The sequence below is a fragment of the Polistes fuscatus genome, unplaced genomic scaffold, assembly GCF_010416935.1.
Source record: "Polistes fuscatus isolate 324 unplaced genomic scaffold, CU_Pfus_HIC Scaffold20, whole genome shotgun sequence".
NCBI classification, from domain to species: domain Eukaryota; kingdom Metazoa; phylum Arthropoda; class Insecta; order Hymenoptera; family Vespidae; genus Polistes; species Polistes fuscatus.
Window position 1 is genome coordinate 2,032,024 of NW_025113097.1, and position 20,070 is coordinate 2,052,093.

The 20,070-nt window shown below is 32.4% G+C and overlaps 1 protein-coding gene across 11 annotated transcripts in view; it reads left to right on the plus strand.

Moving 5' to 3' along the window:
- The window catches only part of LOC122517501 (Down syndrome cell adhesion molecule-like protein Dscam2), a 177,756-nt gene that overhangs the window by 81,104 nt on the left and 76,582 nt on the right, over positions 1-20,070 (plus strand). For all 11 annotated transcript variants that reach the window (XM_043635921.1, XM_043635928.1, XM_043635929.1 and 8 more), the window contains one exon: positions 6,159-6,251. In XM_043635921.1, the coding sequence (XP_043491856.1) occupies positions 6,218-6,251 (34 nt within the window). In that variant the 5' untranslated portion in view covers positions 6,159-6,217. The remainder of the gene's footprint in view (positions 1-6,158; positions 6,252-20,070) is intronic.

Consider the following 20,070-nt stretch of genomic DNA (forward strand, 5'->3'; position numbering starts at 1 on the left):
TATCACTTTTTACGAAAGGTTATCGAACACTATTGTATTACTATCCGATTTCTTCTCTCTCTCTCTCTCTTTAAATCAATTTATATAGTTTTTCTATCCTTTATTTCTTATTGATTTTCAGGGTTCTTTTGTAAAAAGAACGTTGAAGAAAAAAGTAAATCTATAAAGAAACGTCGAATTCGAAGAGTTATAACCGTGAACGAATTGAACGAAGTGAACGAAGTGTCAGGGATTGGATGTGTGGATTGTGTGTGTGTGTGTATGTGTGTACGTTAGATAAAGACAGAACCTTCTTTAAAGCTCGGTAACTTTGAGAAATGGACTGAGATCGTGGATTTGTGTGTATTACATAAGAAAACTTTCTTACTTGGAGATATTTTTCAATATATATGTGCATACATTTCTATATATATCTATATATGTACGTAAATCACTAACTTATATAAGTTACGTAACTATATATAGATATAGATATAGGTTTATTATTTTGTTAAGTAATTAATATTTAAAACAAAACTGTATATATGGAAAAATATCGATTAATCGTATCAGAAAACTTTTCCACTTCGACATTTCAATTTATTTCGAATAATTCTAACTTTAACGATACCATTATATATTATTCTCGATATATATTAATATATTATCCAATTTATAATTCGAAATTATTTTCCTCGGCAAAAGAAAATAACAAAAAGAGAACAGAAAATTGAACAAAACATTTTTTTACTCATTTTACTATTACTAGAAACTATAATTATATCTTCAAGTTAAACTATACGTCTCATAAAATTAATTTATCTATTAATGAATTTACTTTGATGACACGTTTAACTGGAATATGGTAGACAAAATGGAAATAAAAATTCGCGTAAAATAGGAAAAGAAAAAGTGGGATAAATAAGCGAAGATATAGGAGAAAGTTTTTTCCTGTGAAAAAGTGAAAGATAGAAAAAGATAAATACGTGGATAGATAAAAAAAAAGAGAGAGAGAGAGAGAGATAACGATAGGAATAAAAAAAATTAAACGAAACACAGACGACGGGTCACCGTCTCCTCGTCGTTGAGGTTGCTGTCCTTTTTTCTATTTCCTTCTATTTCTTTCTATTTCCCTCTCACACACCCCCTCTCTCTCTCTCACACCCTCTCTTTTACATGTATATACATATATTTTCCTTCTCTTTTTACTACTACCCTTATATACCGAGTCACATACATCCACCGTCATTTTTGTTCGTATTTCGCGGTGACCGTGGACCGGAAGCGGATGTCCGCACCGTGAAAAATGGCTGCCGGTGTGTTTCCGGCACCGTGTACATCTTCCTTCACTCTCTTTATATATACCTACACACACACACACACAGACATACACATATGTATATTATATATATATCTTTCTGTCTCAGTCATTTATTCGTTCGTTGCTATTGGCTATAATCCGAGTATCCCCCTCCTCTTCTTCCCCCCCCCTCCACCCCCTACTTTCTTCTCCTTTTTCGTCGCATCCCCAACCATACTCATCATGCCAAACCTCGAAGCTTTTGCGGTCCCAGTTCTACCGGAAATGGCCACCACGTGTCTTCTGATGATTATCGTTTTTTTTTCCAATTTATTATCACCGTCATCCTGATTTTGATTTGTACGTTTATTCGTTCGTTTGTTTTTTTATTTTATTGTTAACATTTTAATCTTATATAACTTCGGAACGGTAGACCTAAGAAATTTTAAATAAGATTTATATTAATTTTGAAACGTATACGTGTGTTTCTAATAATTATATTTAATTAATTAAATATCGTATTGAACACGAATCGAATATGTTTTACCGTAAAGTAGAGAATCGAGTGGACGTTTAATTATTCATATGGGATTATTCACGTTAACGTTTATGATTCGTAATAATATGTTACATATTCATTTAGATATTATTATTATTATTATTGTTATAACAACCATACAGTAATTGTTGTTGTAGTTGTAGTTGTTGTATGTTAAATTGAAGTATTATTGCATTGGTTTATTTTTTTTTAGAAATTTTCTCGTTTGTATTAAACCATATATAAATTTAATTGCATTATTTTTTTAAATTTTAACTTCTTTAAACTAATTATTTATAATATATATATAATTGTTTTAACTAACTAAGCTTAGCGTGTTATTTGAACACTCCCACTCACTCAAGCATCTGGATTTTCCAAATGGATGATAGAAAAAGTATTTTTGTTTTAGTTTTTTTTGTAGAGTAAAATCCACAAGAAAGCAGCAAGAGTTAGCGAATTTCTAAATTCAGCGGGTGCGAAAAGTCGTCCCCCGTGAAATATTAAGATAAATGTTATAGCATTTGGCCGAAAGAAACTCATGAAAAATAGTATATCCAGCGTTTTTCTGAATGCTACTTTCAGTTTGAAATAAATGAATATATCGCAGAAGCGAGCTGCTTTCACGGATGCATCAATCTCTCATCGTATATCGATCAGCACAGTCTGACTATATAAGCATTCACTGACACTAATATTCATCTGCAGATAGAATATATACCATTCGTCGATTCTTAACTGACAACTGAAAGTTCTACGGAATCTAATGGAATCCGATCGTTAAGTATTTTTCGATGTTCAATTTTCTAATTTATTCTATTTTTTATTTTTTTTCTACTATACGAAATACTTCAATAAATATAGAAAATAAATATTGAAAATATAATAATGTTGTGTGTGTTTTACATATTTTTTATTTTTTATTTACTTGTAATTATTAAATTTATTTCATTTCACGCGCCTACACATAGACACATTTTATATTGTCTACATATTCATACGTTGTTCTAATAATAACAAAATGTTTTAGGAACAATGAATCGATTAAATCGATTAACAAATATCGAACGATTAATATTACGAGGATTTTAAATATAAATATATGATTCAACAAAATTGTACGAATCATTTAAAAAAACAAAAGAACTTTATTATTTAATCTGCCTTTTTCTTTCTTTTTTTTATTATAATTGTATTTTTCAGGAACAAAAGTTGAGTGTCATTTGGTAAGAAAATGGATTATAATATGTTCCTTTTCTAACTATTTCAAACGATGTGGGTTTATTTTTATTTTTATTTGTAATAAAAATCCTACGTATGTGTATATATATATATATATTTTTAATTTATATATATTTTTATTATATTATACTATGTTCCTTTCTTAACTATTAAATTATTTCAAATGATATGGTTTTTTTTTATTTTCATTTTTAAAAAATCCTACGTATGTGTATATATCTATATTTTTTTTTTCTATTATAGATTATATTATAAAAAATATTTTATATATATGGATTATAATATGTTCCTTTCCCAACTATTTAAATTATTGCAAATGATAGGTTTTTTTTTTTTATTTTCATTTTTAATAAAAATCCTACGTATGTGTGTATATATATATATTTTTTTTATATATATATTATAAAATTATATATTATTATAAAAATATTTTATATATATATATTATAATATGTTCCTTTTCCAACTATTTCAAATGATATGGTTTTTTTTTATTTTTCATTTTTAATAAAAATCCTACGTATGTGTATATATATATATATATTTTTTTTTTATATATATTATAAAATATATATATATTATTATAAAAAATATTTTATATATATAAATATAAAAGAAAGGAAGAAAGAAACATATATTATCGAGAGAAGGAAACAGAAGTCAACGTTGGTAAAATATATTTAATTAGAAGGGACGAAAAGAAAGTCCAGAAAAGATCCTTCCTTTTGAAATTTGCCTAGCCGAGCGAGAAGATACATTTCACGCTTCCTTCTTCTCGACTTTCTTTTCCCTTCTATCTCTCTCTCTCCCTCTCTTTCTATTTTTTCCCCTAGACACATTTTTTCATTTACAACGATGCCGTCAGAGTTGGCTGCTACGACACTCGACGAACTCGACTTTCGTCATAGTCCTCCTGTTTGTGCGTTCAAAATGATAGAAAGAAAAATTCCACTTGCCAGCGTTCATTTACTTTTGAAAATCCACCCTTTTTCCTAACGCTTTTGCGCAAGTGTAAAAATTTACTTTTTCTCTCTCTCTTCTCCCTTTTCTTTTTCTTTCTTTCTTTCTTTCTTTCTCTTTCATAATTCTTCGTCTCTAATTGTAAGTCGAGTATACACGAGACGACTATAGTTTCTTTCTTTCATTCTTTCTTTTTTTCCTTCTTTTTTTTTTTTTGCAACGAACGCTAGAAAACAAGCTGTAGAATCTGTTATAAGAAGAGAGAGAAAAAAAAAGGGGAAATTTCAAAATGCAACGATAATGAGCACTGGTCAAATACCGACGACGACGTTTTACTATACTTTGGGATGCTTACTTTTCGTATACTTAATTCTTACCAATTTCGTTGACCGATAGTTTGAAAGATTCTTTTCATCATTTCTACCTTTCTTCCATTCTTATAATCTCTCTTTGTTTTGTTATAATATTTATTAAATCGTTCATTAATTCATCGTTTGGATTTAGTATGATAAAGTGACGATGATAGACGAGAAAATAAAAAAAAATAGAAAAGAAACGTATCCCGTACATTGAAAATATAATTGAAAACAATATAATTGAAAACAATATAATTGTCAAGGATTAAATTAGGTTAACATATGAAAATATATATTAATGTTTTGTAACCTTATTGCTCCAATTTTTCATGTTACACGTAACACGGTATCATCATCCAGTAGAAATAATTTAATATTTGTGACGAACGTTAAATGATCGTAGAAAATATGCGAATATTTATGCGTATGTATTGTGTATGCGTGTGTGTGTTTTGCGAGTAGACGTTTTACTATACTTCGCGATGCCTACTTTTCGTATACTTAATTCTTACCAATTTCGTTAACCGATAGTTTGAAAGATTCTTTTCATCATTTCTACCTTTCTTCCATTCTTATAATCTCTCTTGTTTGTTATAATATTTATTAAATCGTTCATTAATTCATCGTTTGGATTTAGTATGATAAAGTGACGATGATAGACGAGAAAATAAAAAAAAAATAGAAAAGAAAAGAAACGTATCCCGTACATTGAAAATATAATTGTCAAGGATTAAATTAGGTTAATATATTGAAAATATATATTAATATTTTGTAATATTATTGCTCTAATTTTTCATGTTACACGTAACACGGTATCATCGTATGAGAATATTTATGCGTGTGTATTTTTGTATGTGTGTGTGTGTTTGCGAGTAGACGTTTTACTATACTTCGCGATGCTTACTTTTCGTATACTTAATTCTTACCAATTTCGTTGACCGATAGTTTGAAAGATTCTTTTCATCATTTCTACCTTTCTTCCATTCTTATAATCTCTCTTTGTTTCGTTATAATATTTATTAGATCGTTCATTAACTTCATCGTTTGGATTTAGTCTGATAAAGTGACGATGATTAGACGAGAAAATAAAAAAAAAAAAAGAAACGTATCCCGTACATTGAAAATATAATTGAAAACAATATAATTGAAAACAATATAATTGTCAACGATTAAATTAGGTTAACGTATTGAAAATATATATTAATATTTTGTAATATTATTGCTCCAATTTTTCATGTTACACGTAACACGGTATCATCATCCAGTATAAATAATTTAATATTTGTGACGAACGTTAAAATGATCGCAGAAAATATGAGAATATTTATGCGCGTGTATTTTTGTGTGTATGTGTGTGTGTGTGTGTGTGTTTGCGAGTAGACGTTTTTATACATACTACTACGTATATGTAATGGCATACGAGTTCGGGGAAAAAACGTTATGACATTTAAATTGAAATAAAAGCTTCTGTAAATTTTGTAGCTGTGTATTTAGTTTGTAATAACGCGAAAGAAATAAAACAGAAAGAAAAATATATAAAAAATAAAATAAAAGAGGATTACGTAGTTTCCTCTCTCTCTCTCTTTCTCTTTTCTATTTAAAAAAATTCCTCCCCTTAGTCACGTTAAAATATTCTCATATTTTCATTAAAATAGAAATATTTCGTTTTGTTTATTGACTATGATATATGATTTTTCGTATAGAAAATTAATACGAAATTGTCATTAGTTATTAATTATTAGCTCGTTTAACTAACGTAAATCGATTTCCGTTTCTGTTTTAGGAAAGTTTCGAGAATGCGTTGAATCAAGCCATCGTCGTAGACGAACTTGGGTTGTGGGAATGGATTCGACCTTGTTGCTACTCTTTCTAGTCGGTAAGTATATTTATAGGTTTATATATATTTAATTACAATATATATTAATTAATAAAAATAAAATAATTATATAGATATATATTTAATAGTTATTAATTTAATAATTATTCGAGAAATCCTCTTTGATAAATAATTATATAATTATTATTTTGTTTATATATCCATATATATTTCCTTTCCTTTTTTATAGTATCGATAAATAAAAATTAAAAAAAAATTAAAAAAACCAAAAAAAAGAATTTACGAAGGAGAGCAGTAGTTGGATTAATTTGAAAAAAACATGTCTCATTTGGAATAATTTATATTTAATTATAATATATATTAATTATTAAAAATAAAATATATATTATAATTAATTATAATTATATTAATAAAAATAAAATAATTACATAGATATATATATTTAATAGCATTTAAAAATAATTCGAGTAATCCTCTTTGATAAATAATTATATAATCATTATTTTGTTTATATATCCATATATATTTCCTTTTCTTTTTTTATAGTATCGATAGATAAAAATTAAAAAAAAAAAAAAAGAATTTACGAAAGAGTGCAGTAGTTTGATTAATTAGAAAAAAATGTGTCTCATTTGGAAATATTTTTATCAAAACTTTAACCACAATCGATCGATAATTTTCTTGAAAAAGTTCACGTAGTTTGATCACTCGGCCCTTAGGCAGGCCCTTTACCACGTTGAAAGCATAAAAGAGAAGGAAAGAAGAAAGAGTAGTAATCGAGTAAAAACGTAGACGTGTGTTGCAAGGTGGTGGTGTGCGTGCCAGTCGTGAACTTTTCAAAAGCTTTTTTCCCCGACGTTATCGAGAGAAGAGATTACCCCTATAGAAATTATTACATCGAAGAAAGTGAAAAGTTTTCGGGGTTTTGGGAAAAGTTTACTACTACTACTACTACTACTATTACTAGGGGGGGGGAAACAACTACCTTAAAAGATTTATTTCTTTCTCTCTTTCAGTTTCGCGTGTCTTTTTCTTCCTTGTGAATTACGAACTGAACTCAACGAATTTCCTTTTACAAAGAGGACCCTCCCCCTCCCTTCCTATCCGCTTTGATTATTTTTCTTTATCATTCGATACGAAGTATCAGATTTTTCCTCTTACTCGTATTATCGATAAATAAATTTGATTCAACCTCTACGAGCATATTTCTCCCCTCCCTCCCCCCCCATTGGTAGAGAATTATTTGAAATACGAGGAAAAACAAAAGAAATATTTTATAACAACGTAGGATTTATTAGTTGAAACGAATTATTTTCCTCAATTGTAAAGCCGCTTAAAATAAAACAGTTTGGTATAATTAACAATTGATACGAAAAATGGTTATAATCAAAACTCGATGACGATTGGTTGGTTGTGTTACAGTTTATTAAAAAAAAAAAAGTAAAAATAAAAAAAGTAAAATTCGTGCTGCTAAATCTATAATACATTTCACGGTGGTGTTAGCGGGTGGTGGGTGGGTGGTGGGTGTGTTGGTATTGTTATCGGTCTTTTTCTTGAACGAATAAAATCGAATCGAATCGAATGAAATCGAATAGAATCCGAACGAGTGAGTGCTCGCGAGTGAGAGATAACGGGGGTAGAAATGACGAAAAAAAAAAAAAAAAAAAAAAGAAAAAAACAGGAAATAAAATTGGTCTTTCGAAAAAAGATTGGCGTCCCGGTTGGTAGTTGGGTGAGATTCGTGAAAAATTTCAAAAAAGAGATATTCTTCTACTCTTTAACTCCTGCCAATCCGGTGGTGGTAGTCTGTCCCTGGGGAAAATTCTCCCGTTTCGGTTTACCAATAGTAGTAGTAGTAGTAGTAGTAGTAGTAGTCCTTCGAAACCAGTTCCTCGAAAAGGAATAAATCCTTCGAGGTATATTCTTTCGTGTCCCTTTTAACCGAAAACGCATCACTCCGCCAAAGCTTTTCTTTTCTTTTTCGATTCGAAAAAAAATTGCTATGGAAAAAGGAGAGAAAAGAAACCCCCCCCCCATAAAAAAAAGAAATAAAAGAAAGAAAGAAAGAAACAAAATATTCCAGGAAGAGGAAAAGAACGAGGAACGAATGACACGAAGAAGAAGAGGAGGAGGAGGAGGGTGGGAAGGGAAAGGGGGAGGGTGGTTAATGGGAGGTCGTAGGGGTTGCAAAAAGAAAGGGTTTGGACGGTTGCCAAGGACAATAAAGAATTGGCAGCTATCGAGGTGCGACTTAGCGTTATTTTCCCTTCTACATACACTTACGTGCATACGCACACACCTGTATAGTAGCTATAAGTGCATACATACTTGTTTTATAGGTAACAAAAAGTACTCTAAACAAAAAAAATTTACCCATTCAATTTTCACCCGTTCAATTTCTTACGCTTTATTTTTTCTTGCTGCAAAGAAAATCACCTGATATTACCTGAGCGTACCTGAGCGTACCTGAGCGTACCTGAGTTTGTTAATCCGTCACTCGGACGCAACGTCGAATCCAAAAGTTGCTTTGGATAAATCCCTCACCCCCCTCCCCACCTTTCCATGTATTATATGTAACTATATATATGTTTGATAGCGTGTGTAAGTGTGTGTGTGCGTGTGTAAGTGTACTATCGTTTATGTGTTTTATTGGAATACAGAAACGAGGACGATGTTGATGGACGTCGTCGTCGTCTCTTTGAATTTCGTTCTCTTTATCTTCCTAATCCCTTTCTCTCTCTCTCTCTCTCTCTCCTCCCCCTTCTCCTCCTTCCTCCTCGCTACTTTTATTTCTCTCTTCCCTTTTTTCTCACCCCTACCCCCCCCATACGTTCTCGTATTCCTAACGTTGAAAACGTTGAAAACGTTGACAAGTTTTTTCCCTTCCTCCCACCTTTCCTCCCACCTTCAATTAAATTCATTCATCATTCTCTTTAACAATTATATTCGTGGTGGAAACGAGACTAATGGACAAAAAAAATACAAATCCTGCTTGTTCACTTTCGAATACTTTAAACGATCCAATTAATTATCGTTATTTTCTTTTATTTTCGTTACTTTCTTCGTAGTGGTAGGGAAAAATTGATTTACGCGTTGAGAATATTTCAAGGATCAATTTCAAGTACTACCTAACGACAGTTTCGTAAACCCTCTACACTCCTCCTCCTCCTCCTCCTCCTCCTCCTGCCCCCAGTCACATGATCTCTTTACAAATATTTCAATATTCTTTCTCTCTCGTTCCTCTCGCAGTTTTACAAGGATTTAAATATCGAAATCTCGATCCTATTATATTATTTATTTTCGATTGATTTTATATTTTTATTCGCCCGTTGGAAAATAATAATCACTTCGAAGAGAGATAGAACTAGTTATTTATTATTATATATAAAAAATCCGATTTGCGATCTATCGCACATTTTATTTATCCTTTATTTAACTATTTTCTTTTCTTTTTTTTTCGTTTTTTAACATCATTAATTATTTTGACCTCGTTATCGATCGTAGTAGTATTCCGAACGAACCGAATCCAAGGTAGTGCTTGTAGCCTTGTGCTTTTTTTTTTTTTTTTATTTTAGATGGGTAGTAGGAAGGTATGAAAATAGGACAGGAGAGTAGGGAAACGTTTGATTTGGCAGCTATCGAGGTGCGAGACTAGTTTTCCCAATGGAGAGAGAGTCTCCACTGTCCGATGTACCGCACGGTTTTTCTTCGTTTCCTAACGCGACCCTATGACTCTATCTCTCTCTCTCTCTCTTTCTCGTATTTTGTCAAGGTGCAAGAGAAAGAGAGAGTAGGAATAAAAAAAGAAGAAATATCTAACACGTGTGTATGTGTGTCTGTATATGATTGTGTGTGTGTGTGATGTCCATCGAGTTCGATGTGTTTGTATCATATATTTGTACGTGTGTAGTAGTAGCTACGATCGATAACACATACATTTATACGTGTGTGTGTGGATGTATGTATAAAAGAGAGAAAGACAGACGAAAAAAGAGAAAAGAAGCTGTCAGAGAAATGAGAGAAAGAGAGAGAGGGAAAAAAGAAGAGGAAGAAAGTACGTTTGGTTTGGCAGAATGTGTGTGTGTATAGATGTATGTATGTATAAGTTGAATGATCATAGTAGTAGTGGGCGTCGAACTCGGGACATCGCACACGGATGACGAGTAATCGATCACGAGCACTCTGCCAACACTCTCCAAGAGGAGAACCAACCAGTCTCTCTCTCCCAGTGTCTCTCATTTTTTAACCGATAAAGCACGTTTCGTTGCTTGATCTGATAGAAAATTTTGCTCTATATTGCATAAAAGAACACAGACACATATATATTTATACACACACACGCACAGATATATTCGACGAAATGAGGATGTAAAATTAGGAACTATACTTGAACGTCAAGTTTTACAATTTTAAAACTCGAATATACGAGCAAGTTTGTCTGACTGAAGTTCAAAAAAAACAACAAAAAAGAAATAAGAAAGAAAGTAAGAAAATTTTTTCGTCATTGGAATAATAATAAAAATATATATTTTATATAATTATATAATCTGACTGAAGTTCAAAAAAAAAACAAAAAAGAAATAAGAAAGAAAGTAAGAAAATTGTTTACTTCGAATTTTCGTTATTGGAATAATAATCAAAATTATATTTTATATAATTATATAATCTGACTGAAGTTCAAAAAACAAAAAAGAAATAGAAAGAAAGTAAGAAAATTTTTTACTTTCGAATTTTCGTTATTGGAATAATAATCAAAATATATATTTTATATATATTTATAGAAATGATTACGTTGTTTCGTTCTGTCCTTCTCTCTCTCTCTCTTTTTTACTCTCTTTTTCTATCTTCCGTACGATGAATTACTCATAGGGTCGATGCACTTCGTTTTTCGAAATGGAAGACCGAGTGGAAATTTATCAAATGCGATCTATCGCTTTTCCAACGCATTGAACGGATATGCATCTATATTCCACCGAGGGAAAAGCTAGAGAACCGTGAGAGAGAGTTACTCTTCCAATCCTCCCTCCTCCCTCCCACCCCCACCCCTCTTCACTCTTTCCGTATACACACATATATTATATTTATCAAATAAAAATAATAATATTCTATATATATTCATATGCATATAATGTCACGTATTACGTGCGCAAATGTGCATCTTTGTATGTGTGTGTGTGTGTATATGTGCATCATAGGGACGTAATATTTATGCATATATACAAACAATCGTGACAACAACAGCATGATCTCGTGCGAGATCGATAAAATCCAGCAAAAAATACTTCAAACAAATACGCGTATCGAGAAACACTTAAATAAGGAAGACTATAATTCGATATAAAAAAAAGAAAGAAAGCACAAAAAAAATTAACCGAGCTCGTAAAAAGTAACATTAATAAACGGGCATAAAAAAGATTTATTTATTTATCGTTCATAAATATATTAACGCGTTATAGAGAAAAATCTATCCTATACCTAAACTCAAACTGATATTAATATAATTCGTATAGTTGATCAAAATGATTAACTATAATGATTGATTATTTGTAATTTATTTAAAAAAAAAAATGAAAAGAAAAAGTTTAGAAGATGAACATCGTAAATAAAATGAGAGACAATTTTGTTGTTTCGTCGAATGCGTGTTCTTTCAAATAAACGTATAGAAATTGTTGTAAACCCCCTCTTCCTCTCTCCCTACCCCTTCTCCTCCCCCCCGAATAAACGAGCGAGAATAACGTTCAGAATTGTATTTTACGTGATCACGATCCCGATCGTGTTCCCCCTTATCGCTATTAATACTCGATCATCGTATCCTTGTTAATGAAAGTTGCTATACTCAGTGCGAGAGAGGGCTGGGGGGGTGGGGGGTGGCAAGCCGTTCTGTTCTGCGGTTGGTAGTAAATATTAAGCACACATTTTAGCACCCCTGGCAATGCGCCCTATGCGGTGGTCTCGTGGCACCATAAAGCTGGACCAACGCACACATACAAACACACGCATATACGCGTTCAAACACGCGCTGGGTGAAATCGAAAATCGATTTTTTTCGGAGAAACAAAATCCAATATTTTCTTCCTTTTTTTTTTCTGCTTCTTCTCGTTCATTGCGATAATATTCGTGATCTAGGTTTTTTTCTTTCTTCTTTTTCTTTTTTTATTCTTTTCCCCCCTTAAAATATATATATATTTATTCACGGTGCTTCGTTATTATTTATCTTTTAACCATTTAACCAATTTATCGAAGCAAACTATGTTTATCGGATATTTTTTCGTGTTACTTGCAATCAACGTTAAATTGTGCAATTAATGGCTTAAGTAATTAGACCCTGTTGTTGTTGTTGTTGTTGCGTTGGCAAAATTATTGACGCATTATTTATGATATTAATCGTAACTATAGCAATTAATTTTAATGACTCTATCGGTTGTTTCGTTAAATAATTGTAAAAATGTATCGAAAAACGTATAAACTAAATCGTGGATGATAATTATATGTTATTGGAATATTTGGAAAATATAATAATAATAATATGTTAAACAATCGATGAGAATGTATTTTTGCTTTACGATATCTCCATTTTTCTCAACGATCCACGATTTTATTACATTCGCGAGAAAACTTTTCCAGTCTACCGTATTCCATACCCATAAAACCCTTTTCCCGTATAGGACTTTACCCAGTTTTATATTCCCCTACGATAAGAACGACGATTTCCTTTTTTTTCTTTTTTCCTTATCTTTTATCCATAATTTTATATAACACGACGGGTATCGGAAAATATTATCCAAAGATGTGTTTGGTAACTAAATTATTTCAATAAGAAAAATATCGCGTAAAACGGTTCGAAGGTATCGAGATAAATTTTTTCTTCTTTTTTTTTGTTTTTGTTATTCCAGAATTTTGTCTCGATAAATTCTTGATATTAAACAACGCGAAGTATTGAAAATTTCTCGAACAATCGATATTTTCTTGTAATAGGATATTCACGAACTTTTTTCATTAAACTAATTATTTATATGCGATTCATTCTATATGTATATATATATATTCTAAGTTATATAAATATATATATATAATGTATCGATATTATCAAGACACGAATGTGTGTTACATTATTTACTATATATTTTTAAACTAAATATAAAACTATCAGAAAATATAAGTCGCGTTAACATGGATGAAAAGTTATCTCTCCTAGGGAAAAAAAATATAGTTTTGAAAATTTCCTCACACTTTCTATTCCAAACTCTATTTGTATATGTTTATCACGATAAATGTTCCTTCTTCTTCTTCTTATTCATATTCTTCTTATTCTTCTTATTCTTCTGCGAGTACGACGTAGTCGTTGATCTACTCCACTGGGACATAACAGTTTCGAGAAAATCTATTTGATGTATATTCTCTTCGAACAAACCCTTTCGTTTTCCCGACTACCTTTCAATTCGAACTTTCTACGAATAGAAAGAAGGAAGAAGAAGAAGAAGAAGAAAAATAATGTAGAGTGAGAGACACAAGGAAAATGAAAACGAAGACAAACGTTTATGTCCGACGTATGATTGACCACGATCACTCGTATTACTCCTACAACTAGTTTTATTTTTTTCTATTCGCCAAATTTATCGACGCTCGCTCGCGAAGATGTTTTCTAAGAGAAATCTCTTAAATACGAAAAACATTCGGACAAATTTCTGATACGTGATCCGATAAAAACACGACTTTGCTACGATGAAAAAAACCGTTCCCGCTGTCTGACTTATGATCGACCTAAATCACTACTATTTCCTTTTTCTTCATTTTATTTTTTCCTTCAAATTTTATTGTCGATTCATTGCGACTGCTGCACATTTTTAAATTTGATTTTGCGTTCGGGAAGTCAATCAAACACGCGAACAATGCATTAAGCTGACTATGACGCGCCTAATTTCATGCCGGTGTGCGCGCGCATCGTAAGTACCGAGGCTAACTTCACACTGTTCACTTTGCGTTGCCGCGTTGCGCGCGCATCGTAAAAATAAACTCTCGTCATTTTTATTACCAAACGCGCCAAGATATGTATAACTTCGAAAAATCTGACGAAAAATAAGAAAAAGAATAGAAAGAGAAGATCGTGCCTATGTTATTGGTCAACACCGAAGAATTGGATATTTATTACTTCGTTTAACACGCGCATGTTTTGTAAGTAGAACTCCGAGTGACTGTGGGACACGTTGATGCGAACGTCGGGAAAAGAGGAAGAGAAAATAAAAGATAGAAAGAGAAAGAGTACCTCGATACTCCATCGGCCAGAAATCGATACAGGGATGGTCAGAGGAACACAGAGGGAGAAAGATAGCTCTCTCTCTCTCTCTCTCTCTCTCTCTCTGTATTTTTCACGAAAGCATTACGAACGCAGCCGCAGATATCTCTTACACGTGGCTCTCAGTGCAGCTTGGACATTTGCATTGGAAAACTTTTATCTCTCTCTCTCTCTCTCTCTCTCTTTTTTCTCTCTCTCTCTGCCTCTCTTTTTTTTCTCTCCCTTTTTCCCTTTCTCGTTGATTTGACTTTGTACGCACGTACACAAGCCTCGCAAAACAATTATTGCAACAAATTATTTTTAATCAATACTTTTCAAATGAAATTATTACATTCGAAATTGAAATCAAATCGAATATCGTGGAATCCGATTAAAAAAAAAAAAATAATATCTATAAAAAATTTATTACTTTTCCCCTATTTTTACTTCTATCTCTCCTTTTTTCTATTTTTAAATTATACCACCTCGATATTTAAAAAGAAAAGAAAAAAAAAATAACGCGAAGATCGATTTAACGATCGTTAGTTAAATCACCCGTTTCCCAACTCCCCCCCCGTCCCCCCCGCCCCCGCGTAGATGAAATTTATTTCGTTCCAAAGTTAAAAGAAATTAATCGAACATCGTGCAAATCCGATGGATAAATTATAAATAAAAACATTCGTTTTTGAAAAAAGAAAAGGAAAATAAATAAACCAAAATTACCTGCCCAGAATTATTTCATTTTATATCTATACGTTGCTTTTTTCTTTTTTTTTTGTCTTTTCAATTATTATCGTTTAATAATCGTTGAAAAATATTAATACGAATATTGATTAAAATTTAATAACACTCGTTACGTTTTGGAGAAACACATTTATATATTATTTAAACAAATATAATTCATACAAAATTATTTTTTCCCATATTAGACGAACCTTTATATACAAAAACATGTAATCTTTTATTCGAATACCTTGACCCGTACTTTTTATTATTATAGTTCATTGCCGGGCACCGGTCATATCATCATCGTCTTCCTTCTTCGTAGGGGAAAAAAAAAAAAAAATCAGAAAAAAGAAGAAAAAAAGAAAAAAAAATAATAGAACCACCTGACTCTCGGGATGTGGGTGGGATAGGGGGAGGATAGATAGGGCTGGTTAAGGGGAGGAGTTGGAAACGTTTGAAATACTTTCCGTTGGCCATTGAAACCTTCTCGTTTATTATGCAACGGTAATGGACCGACCGAATTAGTCCGCGACGAACACGACGCACTCTCTCTCTCTCTCTCTCTCTCTCTCTCTCTCTGCTTTTCATTCCACAATTCTGCTTACTGAAAGAGAAAAAAATAAAAAAAAAATAAAATGAAAAAGAAAGAAAGAAAGAAAGAGAGAGAAATATTGAGAGAGAGAGAGAAATATTGGAGAGAGAGAGAGAGAGAAATAGTGAGAGAGAGAGAGAGAGAGAATAGAGGTTTCTTTCTTTCTAGGAAAAATCAGGAAAAACGTAACCTTCGACTTTTCCAAGAGGAAAGAAAGAATCTTGGTTTTATTTAAGCTTCGTATAACCCCCTTCCCACCCCCACCCCCACCCCCCAAACCACCTACCCTGGCTACCCTTATCCCTCTTCTTCTTCTTCTTCTTCTTTTTCTTTTTATTTGACTTTTTCTTTTTCTTTTTCTACTTCTACTTCTACAAAGTCGACTTACTTAAGCGATTCCCCATGAACGGAAAGAAAGCAACTTTTTGGTCGAAGAGGAAAGATCGAAAGTCGTTAAGGGACTCTCTCTCTCTTTCTCTCTCTCTTTCTCTTTCTTTCGGAAACGAAATTTCTCGGATTGACCCCGAACAACGTTCCTTCGAATAAACTGAAATTCGTTTTTCACATAAAAGTAAAACACATACAACGTGGTATCCCACATAATTCTAGTCAGGATTTTTCAAGTACTTTCTATAACCTGACAAAAAAATACTTTAAACTAAAGTTCATCTGTTTTTGATTGACTATACGTTGCAATAGTGAAAAGTATTTTTTTGTCAGGTTATCGCAAGTACTTGAAAAATCCTGACTAGAGTTATGTTGGACACCCTTTATATATACATATGTGTGTATATTAAAAGTGCAGTTATTTCTTTTTTTTCGGTATATAATAGAAACCTTTATAATTGTATTATATATTTTATTTTATATTTTATTTTATATTGTATTGTTTATAATTATATTATATATTAATTTATAATATATAATTATTAAATGATTTGAATTTTTACCAGATAAGGAAAAAGAAATAATTTTGTATTCTCAAATCATTAAACAACAGTTCATATTAAATTTAAAAAAAAAGAATAACAAGAAAAAAAGATAAAAAGATCACGGTGATTAGTAAAAAAGAAACTTAAAAAAGGAATCAGCAAGCAAGCAAGCAAGCAAGCAAGCAAGCGTCATTGTTCCACCATCAAATCGCATTTTCCCCATGACGTATCCATCATACGTCTAGTTTCCGCGTCTAATCCATCATATTCCGAAGTGTATGTGTGTGTATGTGCTGTGCAAGTAACGCACGAGTGCATACGGTTTGCGAAAACGCCTGGCATATCCGTCGTCGTCGTCGTGACGTCGTCGTGACGTCGTTTTCCCACCCCCTCACTCCCCCTCTCCTCATCGTCCTCATCCTCGGCAGCCCCATAACCGGTTTTATCCGAATTTGCACTCTTCCCACACCCCATAACCCACACCTTCTCGTCTCTACTTTTACCTTTTACCTTCTTCCTCCCCTCCCCATTCCCCCTCCTCCTCCTCCTCCTCTTCTTCCTCTTCCTCTTTCTATTCGGCATTCGTGGTTGGTGTCGCGAATGCGCATTATTGCGAGAGTCCAAGTTTCCCTTTTCTCGTCGTAGCTTAGACACGACCCCTAGGGGTGAGCGAGGGTTGGAATGGGGATAGGAATGAAGGGGTGAGTTCGTGCAACACTCGTCTGCCAACGTCGACGAGGACGACGACGGGACTCGAACAAAGAACTGAGGCATTATGCAAATTCGCTATCAGGAAATGTGGCTAATCCTTGTTCGGCTGGAAACTCGCTCGAGGAGAAGGATTTCACAAACAAAAAGGAAAAACAAAAAAGAAGGGAGAAAGGAAAATAAATCAACGACGAGGAGGGTTGATCTTTGATCTATCTTTGATCTATCTTTGATCTTCTTCCTCTTTTTATTTCGTCAGTTTTGTATCATCTATCAAGAATATCACTTTTCGTTTCGTCTAATTTCTATGCATTTCTATGCATTTTTATGCACTTTTACGAACAATTTTCAATTTGTTTCTTATTCTTCTCTTCTATACTTTGTTTTTTTTTTTTCATTTCACATCATTTCCAACGTCACTTATTTAAACATTTAAAAAGCGTAATTTACAATGATTATTGTCGTTCGTTGTAAAATTATTATTTTAATTAAATTGTAATTAATTGTAATTAATTTGATTTAATTGTATTATTATTATTATTATTTCTTAGAAGAAACATCGACAGTTTGAAATTTGGAAGCAAATCGTAAAACACATTAAACGTAACAATCATTAATTAAACAAAATTATAAGATTAATAACATTTATTATTTCCCCTCTTCTCTCCGAGATATTAATTAATTATTCTTGCATTAGTTAATTGAAAAATTGTCCGTATGAATTATTCAAAATAATTCTTGTCTGTTTTACTTATAAGTTTTACAAAATTTACGTGTATAAGTACGACAGATGATATTACATTAAATATCGAAAGAAATTTGATATTTCGAGAGTAGATATGAAAAGAATGACAAAAATGTAGAAAGAGAGAGAGAGAAAGAGATAGAATACGAAATGTTATATAACATCATGGGGGTGGGGGGGTTGGGGGGATGATATAGATGTTGAGTTCGCGACAACGCATCCATCACGCATCGTTTTCGCGTTCAAGTGCATCACCAGTGCGGAAGAGGAGAACTCGAATGCGAGATATCGCATTACCTTCCGTAACATAGTCATAGTGACGTTAACGTTAGAAACGAGAGAAAACGAGAACCAGAACGAGAACCAGAACGAGAATGGGAACGCGAGCAGCACGCGATCAACTTGAATTTCAGTATGAACATGTTGCAGCAAGAAGTGATGATGGTGGTGGTGATGGTGTTGGTGATGGTGATGGTGGAAGAGGTAGAGGGGGATATGTATATTGCATTTACCCCCTACTACGACCCCTCCCCCCAACCCCCACGTACCCCATCAACCCCCTCACCCGTGGAAATCCATTCAAATCGATTTGTTGTTCTCAACGCGAATTTCCATCTTCCCTTTTCGACATCGGACTAAAACAAACGTTAACGTAAATTTATTTGCCAACATTTTTGCTATTTCTCTCTCTCTCTCTCTCTTTTGTGTGTGTTCGCGCGCGCGTGTTTCTTTCCGTTTATCTATTTTTTCGTTTTTTTCCGGTTGTCCGGTTGTTGTTTGTTTGTTCGTTTGTTCGTTCGTTCGTTCGTTTTTTATTTTATTGTTTTTTATTATACGCATTCCAGTTGAATTGTAAAGAGAGAATAACAAATATATATATTATAGATATATGTGTCAATGTTATTTTTATGTTTTATAAATATTCGTAATATTTATTGTATCAATTTTAAGTATGGAACATACATAAAGGATGATATTGAATGTTTAAAAATGAATTTAGCGTTAAGGTAATATTACGTTTCTTACGCGTGACGTGAAACGAGCAAATCGTTTTAATAGAAGAACATTTTACGCGGTTTCCCATTTACCAAAGTGGCGAGAACAGGAAATAGAGCGAATGACGCGAGAGTATCGATAATCCGATTATTCGTTATCAGAGATGAACAAAAAAAATACATATATATAGTATATACATAATATATATATATATATACTATATGAAAAGATAATCTGTATATTATATTGTCGAGGGTATATATAGACGAAGAGAAAATTAAATTTGCGATCTCGTTCGATAGTCACTCCTTTTTATTTTTCCCTCTCTCTCTTTCTTTCTTTTTTTTTTTTATATTTTGTCCACGAAATACCAAAAGAAACGAGACACATACCGAAATATATCTCGAAAATACGCGAGAAGATCGGGAATGGTTATTCAAGGGAGATAGAAAAAGAGCGTGTATGTATCTATATGTATGTGTGTGTGTGTGTGTGGAAAAAAAAAATACCGGTTCGTGGCAAAAAGAAAAAGAAAAAGAAAAAGAAAAAGAGAGAAAAAAGATAGAGATAGATATAGAGAGGAGGAAAAGGGGACAGGAAGGAAAAGGGAAAGAGAAATATATATACACACACACATATATATTTAAAAAGAGAAAGAGAAAGAGAATGAGAGAAAGAAGAAGCGTGGCGCGACTTCTATCTCGAGGGTTGAATTAAATATACGTACGTACGAGAGGCAACGTGAAACGTTTTCTCGATAAGTGTAGTAAAAAAAGGAATATATATATATATATATAGAGAGAGAGAGAGAGAGAGAAGAAGAGGAAAGGTGCGATCAGGGGTAGGGGAGGGGAGGGGAGAGGAGGGAGAGGGTTTGGTATACATAC